This window comes from Kwoniella dendrophila, chromosome 7 (genome assembly GCF_036810415.1).
Source record: "Kwoniella dendrophila CBS 6074 chromosome 7, complete sequence".
NCBI classification, from domain to species: Eukaryota; Fungi; Basidiomycota; class Tremellomycetes; order Tremellales; family Cryptococcaceae; genus Kwoniella; species Kwoniella dendrophila.
This window is the reverse complement of record NC_089482.1, coordinates 1241705-1267212: the sequence shown is the minus strand read 5'-3', so window position 1 is coordinate 1267212 and position 25508 is coordinate 1241705. Positions and strand designations below refer to the sequence as shown.

General features: G+C 38.5%; 6 protein-coding genes across 6 annotated transcripts; 4 read left to right on the top strand and 2 right to left on the bottom strand.

The window, feature by feature from the left end:
* Positions 1 to 690: 690 nt before the first annotated feature.
* L201_005673 (uncharacterized protein) lies at positions 691 to 4493 on the top strand (the record flags this gene model as incomplete). The annotated part of the gene is made up of 6 exons (XM_066221402.1): positions 691 to 783; positions 985 to 1106; positions 1364 to 2480; positions 2534 to 2909; positions 2965 to 3985; positions 4046 to 4493. The coding sequence occupies 6 exons, from the start codon at positions 691 to 693 to the stop codon at positions 4491 to 4493; spliced, it is 3177 nt and encodes a 1058-aa protein (XP_066077499.1).
* Positions 4494 to 5098: 605 nt separating this feature from the next.
* L201_005672 (uncharacterized protein) lies at positions 5099 to 8328 on the top strand (the record flags this gene model as incomplete). Its single annotated transcript, XM_066221401.1, has 13 exons — positions 5099 to 5199; positions 5283 to 5332; positions 5443 to 5551; positions 5656 to 5779; positions 5850 to 5928; positions 6047 to 6459; positions 6524 to 6553; positions 6611 to 6700; positions 6763 to 6836; positions 6907 to 6976; positions 7027 to 7231; positions 7312 to 7451; positions 7510 to 8328. The coding sequence occupies 13 exons, from the start codon at positions 5099 to 5101 to the stop codon at positions 8326 to 8328; spliced, it is 2304 nt and encodes a 767-aa protein (XP_066077498.1).
* Positions 8329 to 9099: 771 nt separating this feature from the next.
* Positions 9100 to 12782, top strand: L201_005671 (uncharacterized protein; the record flags this gene model as incomplete). Its single annotated transcript, XM_066221400.1, has 11 exons — positions 9100 to 9110; positions 9177 to 9227; positions 9304 to 10954; positions 11043 to 11152; positions 11234 to 11465; positions 11524 to 11574; positions 11641 to 12024; positions 12087 to 12274; positions 12360 to 12453; positions 12509 to 12573; positions 12644 to 12782. The coding sequence occupies 11 exons, from the start codon at positions 9100 to 9102 to the stop codon at positions 12780 to 12782; spliced, it is 2976 nt and encodes a 991-aa protein (XP_066077497.1).
* A 378-nt stretch (positions 12783 to 13160) lies between these two features.
* On the bottom strand, positions 13161 to 15058 carry L201_005670 (uncharacterized protein; the record flags this gene model as incomplete). Its single annotated transcript, XM_066221399.1, has 10 exons — positions 13161 to 13367; positions 13488 to 13585; positions 13661 to 13744; positions 13864 to 14010; positions 14124 to 14209; positions 14276 to 14320; positions 14389 to 14418; positions 14502 to 14594; positions 14717 to 14772; positions 14855 to 15058. The coding sequence occupies 10 exons, from the start codon at positions 15056 to 15058 to the stop codon at positions 13161 to 13163; spliced, it is 1050 nt and encodes a 349-aa protein (XP_066077496.1).
* A 1200-nt stretch (positions 15059 to 16258) lies between these two features.
* Positions 16259 to 18795, top strand: L201_005669 (uncharacterized protein; the record flags this gene model as incomplete). Its single annotated transcript, XM_066221398.1, has 9 exons — positions 16259 to 16613; positions 16702 to 16912; positions 17044 to 17140; positions 17285 to 17571; positions 17683 to 17710; positions 17792 to 18015; positions 18121 to 18238; positions 18369 to 18550; positions 18630 to 18795. The coding sequence occupies 9 exons, from the start codon at positions 16259 to 16261 to the stop codon at positions 18793 to 18795; spliced, it is 1668 nt and encodes a 555-aa protein (XP_066077495.1).
* Positions 18796 to 19150: 355 nt separating this feature from the next.
* L201_005668 (uncharacterized protein) lies at positions 19151 to 24544 on the bottom strand (the record flags this gene model as incomplete). The annotated part of the gene is made up of 3 exons (XM_066221397.1): positions 19151 to 19898; positions 19979 to 23346; positions 23432 to 24544. 3 exons carry the CDS (start codon positions 24542 to 24544, stop codon positions 19151 to 19153), a joined length of 5229 nt encoding a protein of 1742 aa, XP_066077494.1.
* Between the last annotated feature and the right edge of the window lie 964 nt (positions 24545 to 25508).

Genomic DNA, 25508 nt, shown 5'->3' with positions numbered 1-25508 from the left:
TTGGCTATACGCACGGGGGTATACATAGGACACAAAATATTGCGATTCCAGCAACTCACATCATCCTAACCGCACTTGCGCCTCTTTTTTTTTGGATGTCAGAAGACTCACTCACTCTTGAAGCACTATTACCTATGTCCCATAAGCATCTAGACTTCCCCCCTTCAACCATCAAAGGCGTTTTTACTTCAATCACACATTATCGTAGAAGCTCTCTCAGCGCAGATGACAACATTGTCCAGGATGAATGCCACGTTTCGCCATGACTGAGATAAATATAATGCCACTGATAACCGGATGTATTGATTACCGGATACGGCAGTCTATAATCTCATGACTAGAGAAAGCTTGCGCGTCTGAGATATCACTAATCACTACTGGGAACAACTTCACTGCCTTAGCTTATCTGCTGTAGATAACGCACGCAATCCTTTGTCATATTGTTCTCACCCATAAGTCAACTTGAATTATTGTATTTCTATCGCTAATACAACCTTCTCCATCTGATCAATACTCATCGATTGTCATCTTTCTACCCCATCCCAATTACTCTCGATAGGCATTCTTCACAGCACATAGGAATAACGCCTGGAAGTGATTCAAATAATACAGACCGACCGTAAGGCGACATCGCCACCCGCCTGATAAGTTCAACTTTACGCAAATAACTAAGGTATCAAACGAACCAACATGTTTGTAATAAAAGCTACTCTGAAAGATGAGACTAGACGGCTTACTTTCGATAGATCAAAATTCCCTCCTTACTCAGAAGTTCAACAAAAGGTGAGTAGAGTATTCAACGTTATCAATTGAAGAGATAGCGGGTTCGGTTATCTCCGGGGGGACAATTGAATGAAGGAGGAGAAGCTGACCATTTTCAACTCCATCTGATATTCATCGACTTGTTCATTATTCCATGCTATATGATCATGATCCGTATACAATTCCTGCAATCACTTTGTCCTTCTTTTCTCGCGAAAACAGCTCCGAAGTACTTTCAACCTCCCTTCAACCGCTCATCCGTACTGGGTCAACGTACTCCTTTTCCCCAACGATGCCCAAGAAGCAAGAATCATGTTCAAAAAGCATGTATGCGATGCTGCTGAGTGAGTAAAGGTTTTTCTGTTCTGCATATATCTTATAGGGTGGACTGGCAAATCAAATCAACAATGAAGACCGCAATTATATGCTAGTTTCTTGTTACAGTTTCGGCCGTTCAAGAATATTGGACTAGTGGCAACTTAGGGAAACATTATTGGTTGTAGCGCTGACAATTTCTACTTCTTATCTTTCCCTCATTCCTCTTATGTTTGTCGCCTTCGTTTCTCTTCAATGTCTCAAATATTATCATATCATTAAACAGGTACGAAGCTGCCCAAGCTCCATTCACCCACAGTGGATTACCCTCACCAGCACTGGTATTTACCGTACTCCTCGCTTCTGATCCGAGATTGAACAGCATTCACGGCTATCACCGTGCCAATAGTCTGCTTACTTCAGCTGGTGATTTGGCTATCCACATCTCAGCCATCGAAGAAGATCTCGCCAAACGAGTATCTCTTCTTACTGCCCTCGAGGACAAACTTGCTTCATGCACCAAAGATAATGATAGCACTGGTATCAGCTTCTGGGCAGACCGAGTAGAGGACAAGAAACGATCCGTCAAGGATCTTGAAACCGAATTGCTCAGTTGTCAAGAAGAATTCGGAAAAATGAATGATCAGCTCGATGGTGCCGCCGTACCAGATGGGTACCCACCTCAATCTCTTCGGGATCACGCTGAAACGGAGGAAAGAGAGGAAGTCGTCCGAGCTCAACAAACTGAAGATGAACTCGCTGCATGGACAGCTGGCAATGACTTTGAAAACGAAAGTCAACTCTTTCCTCCGCTTGATCACGTTATCCCACCAAATCCTCCTCGATTCCACGGTCAGGGTAGACGTACATATAGACATCACAGACCTCACTTTCAACATGGTCCATGGGGTCCCATGCCACCTCCACCTCTACCCCATGCTCAGCAAGTTCCATTTGGTGGCTTTGGTTCGCATCCTCCTCCCTTCGGACCTCCTCCGGTAGGTGATCGAGGTATCCGAAACTTGTTCGACAGAGTCAGTGATGTACTTAACCCACCTTCTCCTGCCGATTCCGTTCCGGCCCGAGAAATCAAATCTATGCTCGATACTTTCTTGGTAAACTTGACAAACCAGTTGGCTACCACTTTTGAAGGTGCTCCTCGAGTAGCTACAAACGATGCATCCAACGAAAGTGAAAGGCCTATTCCAGGTGCTTTCGTGCAGAACAATATTCCTCAATCGCAATCGCAAGTCAATGCTCATGCTCAAACTCAAACGATTGTAAAGGAAGAGGCCAGAGGCAACACTCGATCAGCTCAGCTCGGTAAAGGTGGTTTCAGACACCGAAGAATCTGGTGCGACGGATGCGAAGAGGGCATTAGAGGTGTCAGATACAAGTGCGAGGTAAGTTAGCTGACACTCCTGCCTTGTTTCTTGAGCTGAAATTGATCATACAGCAATGTCCCGACTATGACCTTTGTGGATCATGTTTACCCTTACTGCATTCATCCGATCTTCATCCCTCAACACACACATTCAAGGCGATGCTTCACAGAGATTTGGAAGAGCGAATCAAGCTCAACTCTGACGGACAAACAGAAGAATCAGTTCGACATCCGGCAACTTGCGACTTATGCAGCTTATCCATTACTGGTATTAGATGGAAATGCTTGAATTGCCCTGATTGGGATAGTTGTAGCTCTTGTGCTGCCACAATCACTGAAACTCATCCAAGACATTCGTTTGTTAAGCTTCACAAGTCTAGTGATTATGTCACCAACTCTTCAGCTGAAGCCAAGGAAACTGTCGCTCATCCTCACGTCGTCTGTGATGGTAAGTCAACATGCTACCCTTTCTTCATGGCAAAGCTAAATTAGTTTTAATTCAGGCTGTGACGGCTACATTCGAGGATCCCGATACAAGTGCATGCACCCTTCTTGTCCCGACTATGACCTCTGTGAGGCATGTGAATCCTCACCTCACGAGGTACATCCTGTAGATCACCCAATGTTGAAAATGAAGTTACCACTCAAGTTAAATTTCTCTTCTCATTTTGAGGGGCCAAGTCCCTCCGAGACACCATCCAGAGGTAATGGTCTCAGACACGGAGGACGAGGACATGGTCATTCCCACGAAAAACGAGTCAACGGAGATGCTTTCGGACCTAGACGAGCCGGATGCTGGAGACAACATGAAAGTCCAGAAGGTTCTCGATTTGGTCGAAGAGTTCACGTCAGTTCTGCCACTTCGTCACCAGCAAAAGCAGAGACTTCGTCTTTCTCCCAACCACAAGAAAAGGAGACGGAACCTGTTGTTCCGGGTGGATTTGTTACACGAAACCTCTACGACGCTCAAGACTCGGCTGACAATCTGTCCGAACCTTTGACACCAGACAACAGAGCTACTCCGACTAGCTCCGCGGCTTCCGCCTCTACCCCTGTAGGTGAAGCTGTCCTCGCTCTTGCAGGCTTAGCCAAAGCAGTCACTTCAATCATTCAAGAGTCAGCGTCTCACAACGGTGCTTCCGGGAGTGGAATTGCTACACCTAAAGAACCAGTCACAGCATTAGACATCTTCTCTTGGGCAAGACATGTAACTATTCCACCTGGATGTACATTACCACCTGGAGCAGTATTCACCAAGACTTGGAAAGTCAAACATTTCGCCTCTGGTTCAGAATACGATTTCAATAAAGTCAAACTCGTCTTGAAATCTGGTGGCTCGCTTGGTCAAGCTTCAGAACCTTCAATCGAATACCGAAAGGAAGATGTCAAAGATGGTGATGAACTCGAAATTACCATCTCTGGTTTGAAAGTTTCTGAAGAAGCCGAAAGAGGTAGCGAAATCGTTGAAATTTGGAGATTTGAAGATGAAACTGGAGAAGCTTATGGTCAACCTCTCAGACTCAGGTAAGTTACTCTTATATATCAATGCAGTGTAATTCAGGCTAAATGAAACTTGTACTGCAGACTTACCGTTGAGGAATTACCTAAATCAAATGATGATTCCCTCAACTCCTCAGCAGTAATTATGCCTTCTTCCTCATCTTCATCCATTATCATTCCAAACGCCGAAGATGAAGCCGCTATGAGGTCTAAGACCGCTACCCCTGCTCCCGGTGAGACAACAATCAGCCAATACGCCTCATCATCCTCTTCATCCTCAAATGGTGCAGCTTTCACGGCAGAAGAAGAAGGTGAAAACCAAACTGAAACTTCAAGTGTGATTTCATTGGATAGTGACGATGAAGAAGGATCGATAATTGATGTTAATGGTGTTCCGACTGAGACTACAGCTTCTACAACTTCAAGAGCTGCAACTGTTCAATCTGAAGATGGGAATGAAGATGAAGATAGTGATGGGTTTGAAATTGTTGAAGGTAGTAGTGAAGATGATTTGACTGCTGATGAGCTCTGATTAGCTCGGAACTGCGATTTGTACGCTTTTTCTTTCCTCGTATCTTGTAATGTAGAATAACCGTTGTAGTTTTCTATCCTTCTCACTGTTCAATCGAAAACAAAGCAAAATCACAAAAAAAAAAAAATAGAAATGATTTAATCATTGTAATTGTTATTTGTTGAAACACGATCTGCTAGTCTGAAACCTAAAAAAGGTCGATATTTTACTTCTGTTATATACAAATAAAACAAATGTTCATATTGGCTCATGAATATGCAGAAAGATTGTATACGATATATGATATTCCTCCACGAAAATGAAAGCGATTTGCAGCACGATTTTTGTCATGGTGAGAACATTGATTATTACGATGATCAATTTTATCCGGACGCGTCAGTTGAAAGGGTTTTGTTATTGTTAGTCACTCTCATATGTGATCATCGATTGTTTTGGAACTATTTATCCTCCACTTTTAAATGTTTTTGTGTTTGATTTGTACTCGATTAATATAGATATCATCACAAGAGATCCAGCTGATCCTGAGCTGCAGTAACAGTACAAGAAAAAATGTTATGAAGAATCAATTGGACGAAAACAAATAAGCCAAGAGATAAAAGGTTAAAATGTCATTCTTATCGGGACCTTCGAAAAGGTCGGAAAGGTCGAATGATAATGGTCCGGTCACATATAGACATTTGTTGAGTCCACAGAGCATGACTGTTTTGTGAGTAGTCGTTCTTGGTCAATCATTTGCATGTGAATAAACCCAGCTGACAGATGAACACGAATTTCATATGCGATATCAAGTAATCCACTAAGAACTATAGCTCATTGTGATATTGATGCTGCTTATGCACGTAAGTTCACCCCCAATTATCATTTCATGCGATAATCTTCGCTCTCTTTCGATTCCAACCAAGTAAATGAAATTGACTTCTAACTTCCACACTTTCTCAACGATTCGTAGAATTCGAACAAATCAGACTTGGTTTACCAGATGATGTACCACTAATTTGTGCGCAATGGCAAAGTATAATAGCAGTAAATTATCCAGCAAGAAAATATGGTATAAAAAGGTATGTACTGTACTGTTAGTCATAATTACACAAGAGTCGTTGAAGCTTCCAGAAGGAGGAAAGCAGAATGCTAATTATCTATGTTTGTATTTGTATTTGAACAGGTTCACCACACTTGATGAAGCTAGAAAAATGTGTCCAGAATTAATAGTACAACATGTAGCTACTTATCGTAATGGTGAAAGTGAAGCTGGATATTGGGGTGAAGTAGATCCACAAACACATAAAGTAAGTATCTGATTGGGATGTCTTCGAAATAAAACAACACTATTAATAATATATAACTTCGATACGATAGGTCAGTTTGGATCCATATAGAAGAGAAAGTTTGAAAATCTTAGCTATATTCAAAGAAATGGTTCCAAAAGGTGAAATTGGTATGTACCCCACAATCCTCTTCATCACTGCAATGAGTCTCTCAGTGCAACTAGTGAATCTAACAAAGTTTTAATGAGGTGACCCAAGCTGATTTAGACTTTTCGTTTTTGAATATAGAAAAAGCATCTATCGATGAAGCTTTTCTTGATTTGACACCAATGGTGATTGAAAAGTTATTAACATTATATCCATACCTAGCAACAATACCTGATGATGCACCAGATGGAATAGATTCTGTATTACCTCCTCCACCACCTATAAATTGGTTGAAAGCTGGAAATGTGTTTCCTATAAATGGAATCACAAAATCAGATGAAAAAGAAACTGGTCAACAAGAGCTTCCGTCATCTCAAGATTTTGGCGATCAAGAAGAACAAAGAAGTGAAGATGGTTTAGAGGATGGTGATAACCTATTGAGGAAACAGCAAAATAAAGATACTTGGGAAGATTGGGCTTTATGTGTAGGTGCTGAAATCATGAAGGATACAAGAGATGAAATTTTTAGACTATTGCATTATACTTGTTCTGCTGTAAGTTCTTCAACCTATTTGTTCGTCCTTGATGGTGCAGCTGATTATATAAATGGTATAATAGGGTATAGCACATAATAAAGCTATGGCAAAGGTAAGCTATATGATAAGTCGCAAGATGTGGTACAAACTGATATATATCGCAATGTAGCTTTGTTCAGCTTGGAAGAAACCAAACAATCAGACTGTACTGCGAGCTGGCGCCACTGCGGCCTTTTTACGAGATCGAGACTTCACTGATGTAAGTGATCAAGTACCGCAACAAATCATTATGTGTAAACCCACGCTGATCTCGATATTCAGATTCGGACATTGGGAGGTAAACTAGGAAATGCTATAGCCACAGAATACGGAGCTAAAACAGTTGGAGATATGCTGTAAATTTACTATAGCATGTTCGCATGGTCAGTAAGGTGCTGATCACACCTGTTCCTCATTCTTGTGTAGACTTGTTCCCCTCGAAGAAATGCAAAGTAGATTTGGTGAAGAGAGTATATGGGTGTACAACCTCCTAAGGGTAAGTCATCTGTCTATTGTCTTAACGTATAGCTAAGATTATGAGTGTAGGGTATCGATCATACAGAAGTAAAAGGAAGAGTAGCTACTAAATCAATGTTAGCCTCTAAAAATGTTCGACCCAATGTGAGAACTCCAGAACAAGGTCACCATTGGTTATCAGTTTTATCTGGAGAACTCAATGTGCGTCTCAGAGAAGCGAGAGAGGTAGCGCCCGGTCTTTGGCCAAAGACTTTAGTTCTAGGTACAAGACAAGGTATGTACCATCGATTTCGTCTATATACGTATGAGCTCTACTCTAAAAGGGGGAGAATGCTGATCTCAGAATGCATATAGGTATCGATCCCTCCAGATCCAGACAAACTCCCTTCCCGTTCACTCGCAATCTATCAACAGAATATATACTGAAATTTGCAAGGAAATTATGGGAAGAAGCTACTGCACCTATGAAAAATGGCAATATGAAGTTGAATAACGTGAGTGACCTGTGTATGCACAAAATCGCATGAATTGTTTCTGATATGCTCTATACAGATTGCATTATCTTTTACTGGTTTAGAAAGGCTAGAAGGTGGTCAACAAGGAATCGAAAATTTCTTTGCTCAACCTAAACTACCAATTCCATCCTCTAATACCGTCACTATTCCAGAAGACATAACAAGGCCGCCGCTTCTACAATCTAACAGCTCTTCATCATCATCAACAATACCAACAATAGCTAATCTCGCTAAAAGACCTTTATCACCTACTCGTACACCATCTTCGAGTTCTTTAGCTAGTTCATTAGGACCATCACCTAAAAAACCAAGATTGCCTACCTTACATACTGGTAAGACTAAGAAAGTTGGGTTAGATGCCTTTTTAACGAAAAAAAGTGAAATGACCGCTGTGAAAAGAGAAGAATCACCTTCTTTGGTCGCGAGAGCTCAAACACCAACGCCTCTACCGATACCAGCTGCTGCGAACATACAGGTTGTGATTGACGATGAAGATGAAGAGGAGGAGTTTTTAGAAGTGTCAAATGACAAAGCTGGTCCATCGAATCCTTCCAAGCCGATTCAAGTAAGAGAAGAAGAGAGTGAAAAAGGTACTTGGACTTGCCCAAAATGTAACGAAACTTTGTCCGAACCAGAGAATTCGAGCGAAGATAGGTTGTCAGCTCTGAAAGCAATGAAACAAGAACATGAAGATTGGCATTTCGCCTTATCGTTACAAAATGGTGGATCAAGTAGTAGTAGTAGTGCTGTGACGACGAATAGGAACGATTTAGGAAAGGGCAATAAGAGTACGGGACCAAGTAAAATAAAGAAGAAAAAACCGGAAGGTATTAAAGCTTTCTTTAAACCGAAATGAGTGAAATTATCACATCAAACACATTATATACAAATTTAGCATAGCGTATCACATCATCGGACGATCTCATAGAAGCTATCCATATGTTTTGTTGTAAAGAGATGTACTATCTGTTGTATTTATGCATACTGTATAATACGAGGAATGCAGACGAGGTCAATTGGTGGCTTGGCTCGTGTGCACTCACCGCTCATCACTCTCACTTGAATTGCTTGGCTCTTTTTGACTATTTAGACGCGAGACCAATTACACTATCTATGTAAACTATATAAAGCTACCCTTCAAAAGGTTTCTATTCCCATTTCCCTCAACTACTCCCACAAATAACAAACTTTATACTTGTAATCACATAGTCAACGTCATACTACATTCCTGGATAACTCTCATCAGTCTACAAAGGTCTCATCGTTCAAATACATATAACTTCAACAAAGTGTTTCTGACGTTTTGCTTAATGCTCGATAAATTCATTTTATCGGCAATAGGCGGACGGATCATTAAATATTAGTAAACGTGCCACCTCAATTTTCATTTCCTTCATCTCTCTTATCTTCTTCGACTTACGATATCCTCAATAAATATACGCGCAACAACTTCGCAAGACATCAAATCAGATTAGATCAAGAAAGTCTCTTAGAAGGAGAATCAATAGGTCTACTACCGCTTAACGCGGATCAAAATTTTGCAGAAAGTGATATAGATAACGATAAGGAGAAGAAGTATTATTGGAATTGGAGAAGAGCAAAAAGACCACCAAAAAAAGGAGATAAGATGAAGTTTGGGTAGGTCTATCGAATTCATCAGGACTATATTAAAATTTTCATACTGATATTCATCTTTGAAATCAGTACTCTCCTAGAACTAAATAGTAATATAGAATGGTGGGATTACTATGTAGAGTGAGTGGGAGATTTTTTATCGATTTTGACGTTTTCTTATTCGCTAACATAACTATCTGACCTGTTATCTTTTCAGTTATGATGCATTGAAGAAATTATTCCCATCTAATCCACTTGATCCAACATATCATTCAACTGCGCAAGATAGTGAAACGTCATCAATATTACCTTTACATCGAAATCGAAAAAAGGATAAATATGCTAGTCCAGAAGATTTTAAAAAAGCATTAGATAAAGAAAAAAATAAAGTTTCAGAATTTTATCATTCAAAATTAGAAGAATTATTTAGATCATTTGAATTATTACAAGAAGAAATCACTGGTTTAGAAGAAAGAGATTTAGGTCAAGGTAATCAAGATCAAGATGATACAATTAAAGAAGTTGATGAAAATGAAGATGGAGATGAAGATGGTGATGTAACTGAAAGAGAAAGAGATTTAATTGAAAATGTAAATGAAACAGATAATCTATTAAGTCCAACAATAACATCACCTACAACAACAAAACCACCACAAATTAGACATAGACCTTCGTTAGTCGGTAGATTAGGTGGAGGATTTAAAAGATTTAGTAATGTTGGTGGTGGAAGAAGAAGAAGTATAATGAATAATCCTGATGAAGCTGATTTACTTGAAGCTCAATTGAGACCAAGAGAAAGAAGTTTAAATCGTGGTCCTTCTTCTAACAATAACAGATCAGGAATGAATGATTCAGTAACAAGTAGTTATTTTGATGAAGCAGCAATCAATAATAACAATAAAAAGAAAACCAGACATTCATCAGATTTAGAATCTTCAATGGACGATTTAGGTATGTCAACAAATAGTTTGGCAAATGCGAATAAAGATCATGATAGAAGAACATCATTTTCATCAGTTTCTTCACATGAAGCTGAATTCACTTGGCCAAGAAGAAGATATCATTCTCTAGGTTTAGTCCAAATGGAACCTTCTGATATTCCAGAATGGGCAATTGCCAAACATCCCGATCAAAATGATAATGAGGATGAAGAAGCAGGAAGTGGTATTGAAGGTGGATTTAGCGCATCTAATTATAATTCAAGAAAACCAATTTATATTTGGACATCAAATAATGACTATGGAACAGTCTTAAGAATCGGATTCAAGAAAAGAATCAGTAAAGTATGGTTAGAAGCATATGCTTTAAAACAATATGTTGATTTGAATTTGACTGCATTTGAAAAAATCCTTAAAAAATTCGATAAAAATACAAATAACAAGTTGAAGAAATCATACATAACAAATGAAGTATTGAGTTCATCACCTTGGATAGGAGAATCAAAGGAAGAATTAGATTTATTATTAGGTAAAATATTGTTTTTATATAGAAGAGTCACTACTTCTGGTGATGAAGAATTAGCAAAGGAACAATTAAGATCACAATTAAGAGAAAAAATTGTTGTTGATAGAGAAACTGTTTGGTCACAAATGGTTTCTGGACATAATAATAAACCTTCAGGTATTTTCAGATCAATTGAACAAGATGATAAAGATTTACCTTCATCATTTGGTGAAAACTCAAAAAATCAATTTAAAACTCCTTTAGGTAAATTCAGAAGACCAACTTGGTTAACCTCAAGAGTCTTGATTCTATCAATTGCTTTAGCAATATTAATAGCAATAGTTCAAATTTCTCCAATGGATGGTATAGAAGAATCTAATTGTTTAGCTATGTTGATTTTCTGTACAATTCTATGGGCAACTGAGGTGAGTCCCAGCTCATTCAATCAATCATCTCGCTTCGACATATTTTATCTTTATACATGTAAGCTAAAATCCACTCCGACCTTTATAGGCAATCCCACTCTTCGTAACTTCACTTGCTGTTCCTCTACTTGTTGTTTTACTGCGTGTACTGAGATCAGCAGACGGAGAAACTCGTTTATCAGCTGCAGACGGCACAAAGTGAGTCAACCTTCCATCAGCGCTATCAATCCCTTAATATGCTACGACTATGTACTTATTGTACTTATCTCTTATCCATAGGTTCATATTTTCTCAAATGTTCAATCCAACAATTATGCTGCTTATTGGTGGTTTTACAATCGCTGCCGTACTATCTAAAACCAGATTAGATGTTATGACTGCTTCGCGAATCCTCAATGCCGCTGGTACCAAGCCTAGTGTAGTCTTGCTAGTATTGATGTTTGTCGCTACATTCGCAAGTATGTGGATTAGTAATGTCGCTGCACCTACACTTTGTTACGCCTTAATCAAGGTGAGTTCCTCAAGTCAATGGTCACATGTGAAGCAGATAGCTAATTATCACTATATAGCCCATCACGGACGAGTTACACCCTAAGTCAATGTTCTCGAAGTGTTTGATTGTAAGTCTGCCTTCTATTCTGGTGCCAGTGTGGTCATGATATCGTATTAATCTGATCATCCCGTAGATCGCCATCGCTTTAGCTTCGAATATAGGTGGACAAGCTTCCCCCATCTCATCTCCTCAAAATCTCATTTCGTTAGGTTCTATGGATCCACCATTATCATGGCCACAATGGTTCGCAATCTCTTTACCAGTAGCATCATTGTCAGTCGTCACCATTTGGGCATTCTTACACGTGAATTATAAATGGGAAAATGATCTTAGTATTCCAAAAATGAGAAAGAATACAGATACTTTGACAACAACCCATTGGTATGTTTTGATTGTTAGTGGCATAACAATCGCTTTATGGTGCGCCGAAAAATCAATGGAAGGTGTTGTAGGTGATATGGGTATTATTGCAATCATACCTTTATTAGCTTTCTTCGGTACAGGTATTTTATCAAAAGTAAGTTTGTCCGTTTCTACGTAAAGATATTATGCTGACATGATATCTGGCCCGCTCTTTAGGAAGATTTCCATTCTTTCCATTGGTCAATTGTTTTCTTAGCTATGGGTGGTGTTGCTTTAGGAAAAGCAACTTTATCTTCTGGATTATTAGACGTTCTTGATGAGGTGTTAGAAAGATTGGTTCAAGGTTTAAGTTTATATTCAATCTTGATCGCTTTCTCATTATTGGCTTTGGTAATCGCTACCTTGTAAGTTCGTTACCCTGTCCGCATCTACAATATCCCATCATCCCATCTCCAGATTAGCAGCTAAATATGTTTCGATTGTTCATAGCATATCACACACTATCGCAGCTGTACTTCTTGTTCCTATCGCCACTAGAATCGGTGATTCTTTGGATGAACCTCATCCTAGATTGTTAATCATGGTAAGTCATCTGTGGCACGTGCCAAGGATGAAAGCTTACATATTTTACGTCGTAGGCAACCGCATTAATCTGTTCAGCTGGTATGGGTTTACCTGTATCTGGTTTCCCCAATATGACTGCGTAAGTAATCTGAAGTTGCATATGACTTGATACGTTGACATATACTGATAAATTCAATCAACCCCTGCAGTATTACACAAGAAAATAAATTAGGTCAAAGATTTATTGGCGCTTCTGATTTCTTGAAAAATGGTATCCCAGCTTCAATCTTGGCTACATTCGTCATTGTTACTGTTGGATATGCAATCATGCGAGCTTTGGGATTATAGAGACCTTTACGGGCGATTTCGTAATGGGCGAATGGAGATGCGCAAGGGAAACGGGTGAAGTGAAAGGAAACAGGGGATTTATGACAAGGGTAGGAAGGAAGACGATTAGGACGGAGGGCAGCAGGGAGGAATGGGCTGAGAGGTGTTGGAGGTCCAGTCATTGCATCACTGATAGGTGTTAGTACAATTATCGGGCTAAAATAGATGTGATTTTTTTCTCCTTTCTTGATATATATTGACTAATGTATCATGCTCTTCAAGACAGCTATCATTTGCTTTGTCCAAATTTTCCATTATAATATTCTATTTCTCATGTAGCTTTTGTTCTGCTCATTTTCCGCTGTTTATAAATGCATATTTCTCTCTATAAAGCTCTCATTAAAAGTTGAATCTCTCTCTTAAGGATTTACCCATTTCATTTAAGGTTTCTTCTATGGGTCTATATTGCAAACCGAGTTCTCTAATTGAGTTCGATCCATCAAATTTGATAGCTTGATTGATCAGATTTGACTTATAATCTTTATCGTTATTACCTCGTGGTACGTTGTTCGCTTTGTATAAATCTGGGAAATCTTTTTCAATTTGCTAAAAAAGAAGAATAAAAATCATCAGGGGTAAACAAATTAGCATTCCATCAACACTTATCGTATAACTCAAGTTATACCTGAGCTAGCCTGCTTGATCGAGATCATATAAGAAACTTACCAATACATAATCATTAGCACTGAATGGTCCGTTACTTGTTATGAATCTCTGTCCGCCTGACCCAGGTGTCGTAAGTGCCAATACGTGTGCAAGAGCAGCTAGAGAATTCGATAAAATGGAGTCATTAATACAATCACTTGCAATTCAATTTGGATAAGAAAACATTCACTCACTATCTCTCACGTCAACGTAGTTACCGTTTTGAGCTGGTAAATCATCTTGAGATTTCCGACCAGTAAGCCAAGCATAGTAACCGGCTACAATGAGATCGGGCAGAAATGTCAAAAATTGTGAGTAAGTGAACAAAAAAGGTTTCTTCTTGATATTGACAGCAGAGGGAAAGATGGGCTGGTCGATATTACAGTACTGCACTTACCTACTGATGTATTCAATGATTCTGGTTTATCGCATTGATGAATAATCGGGCCAAGTACCAAAGTAGGATTAATCGAAACACCATCAAATGATGGTTTGTTCTCCTCAAAGAATTTCCAAAATGCTCTTTCCGCAAGTACCTTACTTGCTATATACATCGTAAAGCATAAAACATGACAACAATAAATCAGCATATGGTATGAAAGTTGGGTAGACGTCCTATGACAATATTCAACACAGAAGACAAGATAAGTTACGTACCTCGATATTTGTCCTGTCCAGAAGCTTTAGCACCCAACTCTTCGCATCTTTTAGCTGAGATCTCGTTCCAACTTTCTTCGGTGAAGCTGTGAAAACGATAGAAATTTGACATTCAGCCTATTGCCTCAGCGGTACATGGCAGAGATACTCACGTATGGGGGGCTTTAATCGTTCCATCGATTATGGAGGCACTGGAACTGTAATTGCGGGATCGTTAATCAGCTGCTCAAGCCGTCTGAAGTCAGAAGGTGGAAGCGCAGCTCACCTAGTTACAACGACTCTCTGCACATTGGGACTACAGCCACAACGGAAAAAACAGTTAGTAGCTTATCCTGTCGATGACGGTGGTCAAAACGATCCCAGATGAGAAAGCCTCACTTGGTTCTCTTCAAGCTTTCTAGAATACCTACAGTACCGTGGATCGCAGGTACGGAAAGTTCTTCGGGTGTTTCAGCATGGAAGTAGTACGGACTAAATGAAGCTTGTATTGAAATCAGTAACTCTCGATTGATGATGGAACGTCTTTTGGATAAGATCAGTGTGTCGCCAATTTCCGAGAGAAACTTGGCTTGACGATACGATCCAATACGCACCTTGCCATATGAGCTACACCGTCAACATTCTTTACAGCATTATCAAATGCACCTTGCTAAAGCAGATCAAATGAGAATATCAGAGCTGTTACATATAAGGGTTATGACATCCCGGTTAATGACGACCGCCTGACTCACCTTAGAGATATCTTCAACTATCACAAAATCGAATTTCCCTTGTTTGCCTTTGAACAAATTTGCTAGATATTTACCTTTACTGTCGCTTCTGACTGTACCTCTAACGTTATAACCTTTGCTCAGAAGGATGTCAGTGGTATGAGAAGCTATATAACCTGATGCACCCGTTACTAGAACAGTCGATCCAGGCTTGATGGATGGCATTTTGGTTTGTCTGATGATTCGGTTACTTGACTGAATGGTGAGTGAGTGGTATTGAGTTAGTTCGAACGGTGGATCTTACGCTCCGTCTTTATAGGGCAAACTTCATTCCGTATTCACATCTGCATAGTTGGTACTTATACACCTTGTCTTCTGGTGGAGGTATAGGCATAATTATGGATTCCGTATGAAATCTATGCAATTGATGAAAACATTTATTGAAGTTGTGGAGGTTATTTTCACCCATGATGAAGATTTTGAAGCGTGGATTTTGACCACCCTCTTATCGGAATGCCAAATTGCCCTTCCTGGCAGGTTTCATCTAAACATCCTCCACTTTTCCGAGGTATTTAATCTACGCTTAATCTGTTAATCTGTTAATTGTTCTGTATCAAGTTGTGAGTAGAACCATGTTTTCGCCTCGCCAATCCGAGAATGGTTCTTCTGACCTATTTACCTCCACGTCGCGTACCGAGAGGACATTTCGAAATGGATAGAACTACTTACCATTTGACAACATCATCGGGGTAACAAGAACGTGATTAACTATTTATAAGATTATACGAGTGCTGTATACCAGTAGATTAGGTCTCCATTATCTTACAATAACACTTTTCGAATGGTCCCGAATCAGGGAATTTTATCAATTTTTTTATGAGGATTACTCGAAACAGATCAGACATTTTTAATCCCTTCTGGCCAGATCAGGAGTCAGTGGGTTGAGCGCGATGTTTATCACGATAACCTACAAGATTCAATTCGAGATAAGGTTTATTCTTCTCACCAAGAAAATACGGAATGAAGATCAACAGACGGGCGCCGATTCGGAGCAATCATCCCGAAAACAAACAAAACAAGCATGATAAACAATCCCAAGTCTTCCCCAAATAAGACACTGACATATTGATAGCTAGATTTTCTAAACAACTGACAGATGTACTTGTGGTTGAAAAAGTCTGCGAATGGTAATTCCAACATAAGGTTGGTATGTATAATGCTTATATATATAGCTGGCAGAGATGCTGATGTTAGTCATCATCCTCAATGTTTTCGTGCATCTATTTATTCTAATTACTCAAAATCTTGTAAACGAACAGTTTGAATCCTGGAAGAAGAAGGTAGTAGACAGACACTGTGTATCTTATAACATCAGATGTTACTGCTGGGAAGCTATCAATATCATCAAAGATCAATTCAATTAAAATGAATCAACAAAATATAGTCGGTAAAGGAGATGAAGAATATGAAGATCATACATTGAAACATAAACCATGGATGATAAACGTAACGCCATGGAAAGAAATTATAAATTATAAATATGATGGACAAGGTACAGAAGAATCACCATATATAATAAAATGGTTACCTTCAGATGAAGTAAAAGGTTTTATTGATTATGAAAATCCAATGACATTTAAATTTAAATATAAATGGATAACAACTATAATTGCTGCTATAGGTACTTTGGGTGTAACTATATCTTCTTCAATGCTTTCTGCGGCTGTTTGGGATATAAAATCAGATTTTCCAGGTTATAATAATTATACTTACATCATGGGTAAGTATTTTGATGTATTCCATCTTTCTTTCTTTCTTGATTGATCGATTGATTGATCAAACTGATCAATTCTTGTGACATACTGTAGTCACATCTGGTTATTTGATTGGTTTCGTAATTGGTCCTTTGATCTGGGCACCTGGATCAGAAGTTTTCGGAAGAAGAAACATGTTTATTTTGACTTATATACCATTCACAATTTTCAACGCAGCATGTTGTGGATCAAAGAATATAACTACATTAATCATATTTAGAACATTAGCTGGTATATTTGGTAGTAGTGCTACTGTAAATTCTGGGTGAGCTTATCTTTTTGTCAATCCTTTGCTCGGTTGCATTCCTTCCGACTGGTATCATGTCGTATCAGCGAAGTTCATTTCCTATTTCAGCATTAGCTGATTCGAACAAATATGGCAAAACACGTTTATAGTGGCACAATCGCAGATATGTTTCCAGCTCATCAAAGAGGTTTAGCAATGGGTATTTTCGCTGCTGCACCTTTTCAAGGTCCCGCAATTGGTCCTGTTGTTAGTTTTTGACTTTTGCGTAGTAAATCTCCTTTTCGTATCAAGCTGACAGGTTCCTTTGTTTTTTCTTTGTTTTTTTTTCCCCCTTTTTTTGGACCACACTCTACTTGGAAATCGTCTGTGTATAATGATTAATGTTTACAGGCAGGTGGATTTTTATCACAAGCAGCAGGTTGGAAATGGGTAGCAGCTCTAATAGCAATTTTATCTTGCTTATTAACTATAATGAACTCAACATTTTTACCTGAAACATATAGTCCATATTTATTGAGGAAGAGGGCAGATAGATTGAGTAAATATACTGGAAAGATATATAGATGTGAACAAGATGTTAAAAAACCATTGAACAAATTGAAATTGTTTGAAAATCAATTAAAAGTTCCTTGGATCTTAATGTTCAAAGAACCGATTGTTCTTTTGATGTCTTTATAGTAAGTAGATTTAATAAAATTTTGTCGAAAGATTAGATTTTCGAATGTACGTCCAAATCGAAAAAAAGTATTTGCTGATCTTTGTTCGGTTTGAACTTGTGCTACATCAAGTTTGTCCGTCATTTATGCTATTCTATATGTAAGTCAAATTATTTTGTTGTTTTTCTTCAAGAACCATAGCTTACAGTAAGAGTATCTTAACTTACACCCTGCCAAACAGATGCAATTTACTTCATTTCCATTAATATTTACGAATGAAAGGAAATGGTCACCTGGTATTTCAGGATTAGCTTTTTTAGGTATAACAATTGGATCTTTTATTGGATTGACTTATATTATATTATATGAAAATCCAAAATATACACGATTAATTCATGAAAAAGGTGAATATTTACCTCCTGAAGCTAGATTGCCTACTGTTTTAATTGGTTCTATTTCATTCCCGTAAGTGAAGAAATTCCACCATTTCGTATTCTTACAAAATGGCGAAGATCGATTGATGATTTATACCTCAATGATTAACCCTATCCATGATTTGATCTACTGTAGTATCGGTTTATCCTGGTTTGCATGGACAGGTATTCCAATTAGAATTCATTGGATCGTACCTATAATAGGAACTGTTTTTATAGGTAATGGTATTGTACTTGTTTTTTTGGGTGTTATGGTGAGTATAAGCAGAATCTTTTCTTTTTTTTGTCCTGTTATCTGTAACATATCTTGTTCTTCTATTCGATCTTGTGAAATCAGGTAAGAATGGCTAAATCTCATTGTTTTCCTTTATCGTCGTCTTCTAGAATTACTTGGTAGATGCATATGTGATATGTGCAGCATCTGTTCTTGCTGGATCATCAGTAATGAGATCAATTTTCGCTGTGATTTTACCACTTTTCACCGTAGATATATATAATAAATTAGGTATAAGATGGGCTGGAACTTTATTCGCTTGTTTGGCTGTATTGTTTATACCTGCTCCTTTGTAAGTTTATCTTACCTACCAACTCTGTGCTCACAAGTTCAAGACGGACTGACCTCTGTTATCGTGATGTGCCTTGTAGCATATTTTATAAGTATGGCTCAAAGATCAGAAGATTGAGTAAAGCTGCTAGAGAGGCCGATGATTTAGGTCAATCGATGGCTAAACAAAGATTAGAAATAAGGAATATTGAACCGCATCAAAATCTAGAAAGACAGAATCATTTCATTACTACACCTTCAGTATGAAACAGAACACACATAAATAGATAAATTCGTTTATGAATGGTATGATATTGGTATAAACAGTCATAAAAATAAAATGAATAACATATTGCATGATGAATTATGAAGAGAGTTTAACGATGACAAGCTCTGCTATAATTGGGTCAATGATATTATTGTTGATTTGGCGCAGATGGGAATGAATGAGATGAACATATATACAGTATATGCTAAGTAGGTTGAAATGATACATTTACAAATATGTGAAGGATGATAGGAAAAAATGACGTATGCAAACAAGAGTAGATTTTGGAAACTATGAATGAATGTCCTTATATTGTTGTTAGTTGTGGATATCAATCTTCTAGTGATTCCATGATCAATTCATCATGAATTGGCTTTGAGTTTTTGCTCTTCTACTTTGAGCTTGATTTGAACCTTGATTTTGGGAAATTTCTGAATAATCACCTGAACTTGGTCCAGATCCATTTCGTTTAGTCCAACTACTTGGTGGAGTTGATGGACTATTCTGGTTTGTCACTGAACTTAGATTTGATGGGATATAGACCGATTGTGATTGTGAAGACGAATATGTTCTACCTCTTTTATCATTGTAATTCTGATTGTTTGATGTTGAAGAAGAAGGGATTTGTTGAATTAGGGGATTACCAATAAATCTATGCTGTGATGGTGTTGTAGGTGGTGGACCAAATTCACCACCAAATACTGATTGTGCACCCAATCCATTTGATGTTCCATATGAATACATTCCACCACCATGTGAAGAACTCGCTTGTTGAGGTTGCATCGAATAAGCATAATTTTGTGCATATCCCTGAGGTGAATATCCATAGCCATAAGGATTATTATTCATCATCATGTTTGTAGGATATTGTTGACTCGTCATACCATTCCAAGCCATAGGTGAAGACATTTGTTGTTGTTCTTGTTGATGTTGATATGGTTGATTATTACCATAAAGGGAATTTGAAGACGATTGACCAAATGATGTAGGTACAGTCTGATTAGTGTGTCCAGAAACATGTGATGCCCTTTCCCATTCTTCTTCTGACGCTCGATAAGCTGCTGCCATAAATTGCATTTGCCATTGTTGTTTCATCATATTACTACACACAGAGCATTAACATCAGCACCAAATCTACGTCCTGATACCAGATCGTCTTTTATAAATCGTCAGAAAACTCACCGCATAGCTTCTGAATTCATACCATTCATACCCATTTGGGACATCATAGCCATATTGTAATTAATCATCTGGTTCTGATCGAAACCCATACCCATACCCATCCCCATGCCCAAATTCATATTGGCGTTCCATTGATTTTGAATTTGATCTTGATAATTAGGCATCTGTGCTTGATTTTGACCCATAGAAGAATAACTTTTTTGTCTAAGATCATCAGCTGATTTTCGGTTGGTGAGGGTTCGTTTTGGCCCTTGAAGATTATCGTTACCCATCGGATCCCTTTGTAATCTCTTAGACTCATAAGAATCTTTAGGTGTCATAGGTTGATAATTTACACTACCACCAGTAGTAGCAGATCTTGAGCTATCTGGACTTGCAGTTTTTCTATTTTCGCTTATATTTGTGTTTGAAGTCAGGTCTGAAGGCAATTTGATCAAAGTTTGTCCAGGCGATCGTTTGATGTGTGGTTGGGATTGATTAGATCTGGATTTACCATCGGTATTGTTATTATTTGACATTGCCTTAGGTGGAGAGGAGGTTGAATTATATGATTGGTTTCTAGATTGAGCTCTAGATTGTGGTTCAGATATAGGCTTAGGGTTATGGCTGAATGTTGATTCGACTGGAGAAGTAGTATGATCAGTCGAACGATCTTTTAAAGGCTGTACGATTGGTCCTAGCTCAATGGGAGTTTTAGGTCTATTTCCGTTGGTATTTGTTATAGCTGTTGGGCGATTTGAAGTTGAAACCCCTGAAGAACTTTCCGATCTTGGTAAAGCAAGATTTGACACACTAGGTGATTTACCGATTTTTCTCACATTTGAGAGGGATGTTTTAGAAGCTTTATTACGTAGTACACCTAATGGTTTTTCATCGTCGTCATCTTCGTTCTCTTTATTATGTTCTGGCCCACCTTTGATTGGAGTGGTGGTGTAAGGTTGAGAAGTACTGTTGTTGGTAGTAGATGGATTGAACATTGATGAAACCCGTTTGCGATTCGTGGATGGTTTTCTCGGTCCATGAGGTACTTTTCTCTCACTATTTGTTGGACTACTCATTCCTACTTTCCCTTTTCGATGACTACTTTGATTAGATGGTTTCACCTTAGGTTTCGAAGCATGATGAAGGCTTTCACTTTGACTTTCTTCTTCACTAGAAGAACTTTCATCTGAATCTTCTATTTTATTAGAAGGTTTTCTAGCTCTAGCAAAACTCGAAATAATCCTCTCTTTGGCTACAGGGCGTTTATCGGTGGTCAATACTGAAGATGTAGGAGGTATAGCAGTTATGGCGGTATTAGGTGAAAGTGTTGAATCTGACATTGGTGATTTAACTCTTTCAGTTGTATATCCATCATCTTGCGGATCATCCATGATCTTTATTTGTGCCAACGAAGGTTTTGATAGATTATTCGAAGGTTTACTAATAGCGGAATTTGCTATACCTGCTAATCTCTCTGATAAAGGTGATCTAACTTTCTCTTCTATATCAGGTGTCGATGTTCTAGATCTACTTGAACTTCCTACTCGATTGTCCGATTCTTTGGTTCCAGAAGTTACAGCATTTTTCTTCTCCTCTTCTTCTTCTCCACCGAACGCATCCATTGAATGTATGACCAGTGCAGGATCAAAACTGTCATCTGCAGGGGGAGCACTCCATAGTCCGGATATCATTTTCATTGGTTCTTCCAACAAAGATAATCTCTTCTTTGCACCAGGTGAAAGATTGTCATTGGTATCGTGATTTGGTAATGCTGAAGGAGGTTTTGGTGGTGTATCAGGCATTTGATCAGGAGGAAGAGGAAGGTTCAGTGATGCAGGGGTTTTGTCACCTGGTTGCGGTAATGCAAGAGGTACGATTGGTGGTCCAGGTGCGGGAACGACACTAGCAGGACCAGGCGAGTTCGATATCTTTTGCTCTGAAAGTTCAGGTTTGTCATGTATCAACGGAGCAAGATGCGAGAAATAACCATCCATCGGTGACATTTCAGTAGGTGAGCTGACCAAAGTATTATTGGCTAATGTTGATTGTTCTTGAACTGACTGGTTGTTGGTTGGCGTTGCTGTGACAGCAACAGGAGCAGTAGGAGTGATTGGTGAATCAAGTTGCTGATCAGCTAAACTTTTAGCTATTTGACCATCTCTAGTTAGTCTAGGAGTTTTAACTATAAATCCACTACTACTACCTGAACCGTTCCTTTGATGACCCATCTTATTCTGTTTGTTTCTATGTACTGTAAAGTTTAGTCCAGGATTCGGGCTTGATTTCCTGATAATTTCTGAACCTGGACTGCTCGTGCGCGTAGAATTAGGTGTAGCGGAAGCTGAAGTACTGTAGCTCTGATTTAACGGACTTGGACTAGGTGTGGATTTTCGATCAATTTGAGGGTTGAGGTGTTGGATTACCTGACCAGAAGTAGCATTGCTGAGATCCTTAGAGAAAGGAAGTGGTGAAGATTTTCTTTCAATGGTATCAAACATTGTCGATGGTCTTTTACTGCTATTTGTATTTGTGTTTGTATTTAGACTTGAGTTTTTCGTCATTGACGATGCTGAAGTATCATTATTACCGAGGTGTCCCATACTTGACAACGATTGTGAACTCTTCTGTCTTATCATATCTTTCCCCTTCATCATTCCTAGAGGAATATCATCTTCTTCGTCATCTGAGGTCGAAGCTGAATTATGTAATGGTGAATGTTGACCTGATAAAGTCCTAGCTGTTACAATAGCGGTCGCTGGAGTACCATGGCCTATATCACTCATTGTGGCTGTCAAATTTTCACTTGGTCTCCTTATGCCTTTTCTGAAAGCAGCTACACTAACTTTGTTGACGGTAATGAAATCGTCTCCTGTTGCTGATGCTAAAGAATTAGCTATGCTCGCAGGTCTAGATAGTGGAATTGGAGGTGGTGGAGATAACTGTCTTGGTGTAGTTGAAGGATGTGGTGAAGTATGCATTGGAGGTGAAGGTAAAGGTACAGTAGAACCAATCTCGTTATTCGCGTTAGGTGAATTCAACAAATCCATGGAAGATCTTGTATCTTTTTTAACATGTGATAGATAATGTTCTAATTCACCCGCACCTTCAACTTCCATCATACCTGTAACATGTCTAAAACCTCTTAATTGGAAAGATCCATCATCCGGTTTCGTGGTTGGGTTATCGATATCCATCCCAGCAAGAGATTGACGCGATACCGATCGAGCGAAAGGATTATGAAAGAACGAGGAAGAGGGTCGACGTAACTGTTGAGGGCGTGGTCCTTGTGCCGTGTCAAGGTGATTGATGTCGACTGAAGGTCGACTTGTAGTTAGGTCTAGGGATGTGTCATTGCGAGAGTTACCGTGTGGTGTGGGGGAGGTGGACTATGAGTATTTCATTTCACGATTAGCCATTGAACCAGCTTGCCGCATGTAGATATGTGAGGTCCAAACGACCTGGTGAACTCACCCTGTCGATATCAATAGTATCGACATGGCTTTTACTTGATCTTCTAGGTCTCTTCCAAAACTTGTTTTTCTTTTCAGCTGATTCAAGTAGTTCCACTTTGTTCTCTTCATCTATCTGTTCGCCATCATCGATTGAGCTTCCTTGATTGGTGGAAGTCTGTGATATATCAGGTACGGTATCATAGCTGATAATTTGTTGCTGTCCTGTTAATGATGATATTTGAGGAGGTATTTCATCCTTATTGATCATTACCATACTTTCATTTGTGATCGAGGGTGTTAAACCATTTGCATCATTCGATACATATGGATCATTTTGATTGGTTTCTAAGGTGTTCAATTGTAATCCGATCGAGTCCGTTGATACTGGAGGATTAGATGACCTTCTTAGCCATTTTTCAGGAGGTGAATTTTTAGGTGAATCCAATTCGAAATTCAATTGACCTAAAATACCACCAACTTGTTTGAATTGACCACTCGATACTTTATCCCTCCTTCCATTACTGCTATTACGATCGTTAACATGTCCATCATGATCGAATAGGCTCTCTTCCAATCCCAAATCCTTATCCGCTGATAATGATTGTGTGATAGCTAAAGGTGATGTTGGAGGAGGTTGATCGAAAGATAACAATGTCGATCTTCTTTGTCTTTTCCCTTCTATAGGTACTTTTGTATGACTATTTTTTGGTGAATTTGGTGCAGAAACTGTACGATTCTGTGAAAGTATTGTAGGTGGAAGTAAAGGTGAATGTATATTTGATGATGATGTTGATTGATTATCATATGGTATACCACCTATCGAATCTATTTCTTTTTGTTTTCCTTTACCTTTCTTATCTTTATCTTTGTCTTTATTCTTAGAGAATATTCTTGACGTTATTGAACTTGATGAAGGTGATGGAGGTGGTATACTAGGTCTGGATAACTTTGGAGGAGAGTATAAATCAGGAGAAAGGTATGATTGTGAATTTGGTGTAGTTGGTCTAGCTACGTTCGTTGTGTTCGTAGCATTGTGATTATGGATATCATCGTTCGTTATTGCTTGTTTCGATGATGAAGCTGATGCTGTGTTGGAAGTTGAAGAATGCTTGAATCTTGATAATAAACCCATATTTCCCCTTTTGAGAGACCTAGATATTTCAGGTAAGTGGAAATGATACCCAGAGATCAATATAAGACCAAGTAATCTAATATTAAGTTTCGAGGTTCTCGATAATTCAATGACAGGATTAGACAAGAATTAAAGTCAAGGTTTTTACGATGATACGATTGTCGGATGATGATGATGGATGGAATGAAAATTGTAACAAAGGAGCGAATACTAATGATCCTTTACATCAAATTCCGATTACGGATTGATATATCGTCTCATATGTTCATGGTAAAGGCGTAACATGTGTGTGTAGGTGTGTGGAAAGGGTATAGTATCTGAACGACTACGGAAGAAAGGCTACTGAAGGATGATTTACTCACTTAGCACTTTCGTCTTTCCTAAATCTTCGAGTATAGCTCTATGAATATACCATTAACTAGCTAAGTATAGATAGATGCTTTATTTTTTTTCGAAATCGTATATACTATGCTATCTCAACATCAGAAATCAACTTTACAAACAGCTAAGGGCATGTTCAAAGCTCAACTTACAAGAATACCGATATGTCATTGACTTTTCGATACAGCACGTGTAATTCTTCTCTTTTTCCCTATGTACTGATTTTAATCAATGTTATTGTAACTTATTTTTCTTTTCAATGATACAACAAAATGATGATGCGATGCAAGTATGAGATTGTAAATATCGTAGGTGGCGATTAGAGTTCATATGCCAAGGTGATCTGATCGGTCCGTGTTTGGTTGTTGTTTTACCGTTGATTTGGGAGTGAAAGCCGATGATTTTTTTTCTATTCATTAGTTTTATATATACGTTTCATATCGTCATTTTACTCATAATGGTATTTTGTTGATTTGATTTATTTCTTGAAAAATGGCAAGAAAGACATACAAGTATTGAATGAAATGCTATGCTATGCTGTCGTCTGTGTGTCCTTTTTAATCTTTCCAACTTTTACTTTGGT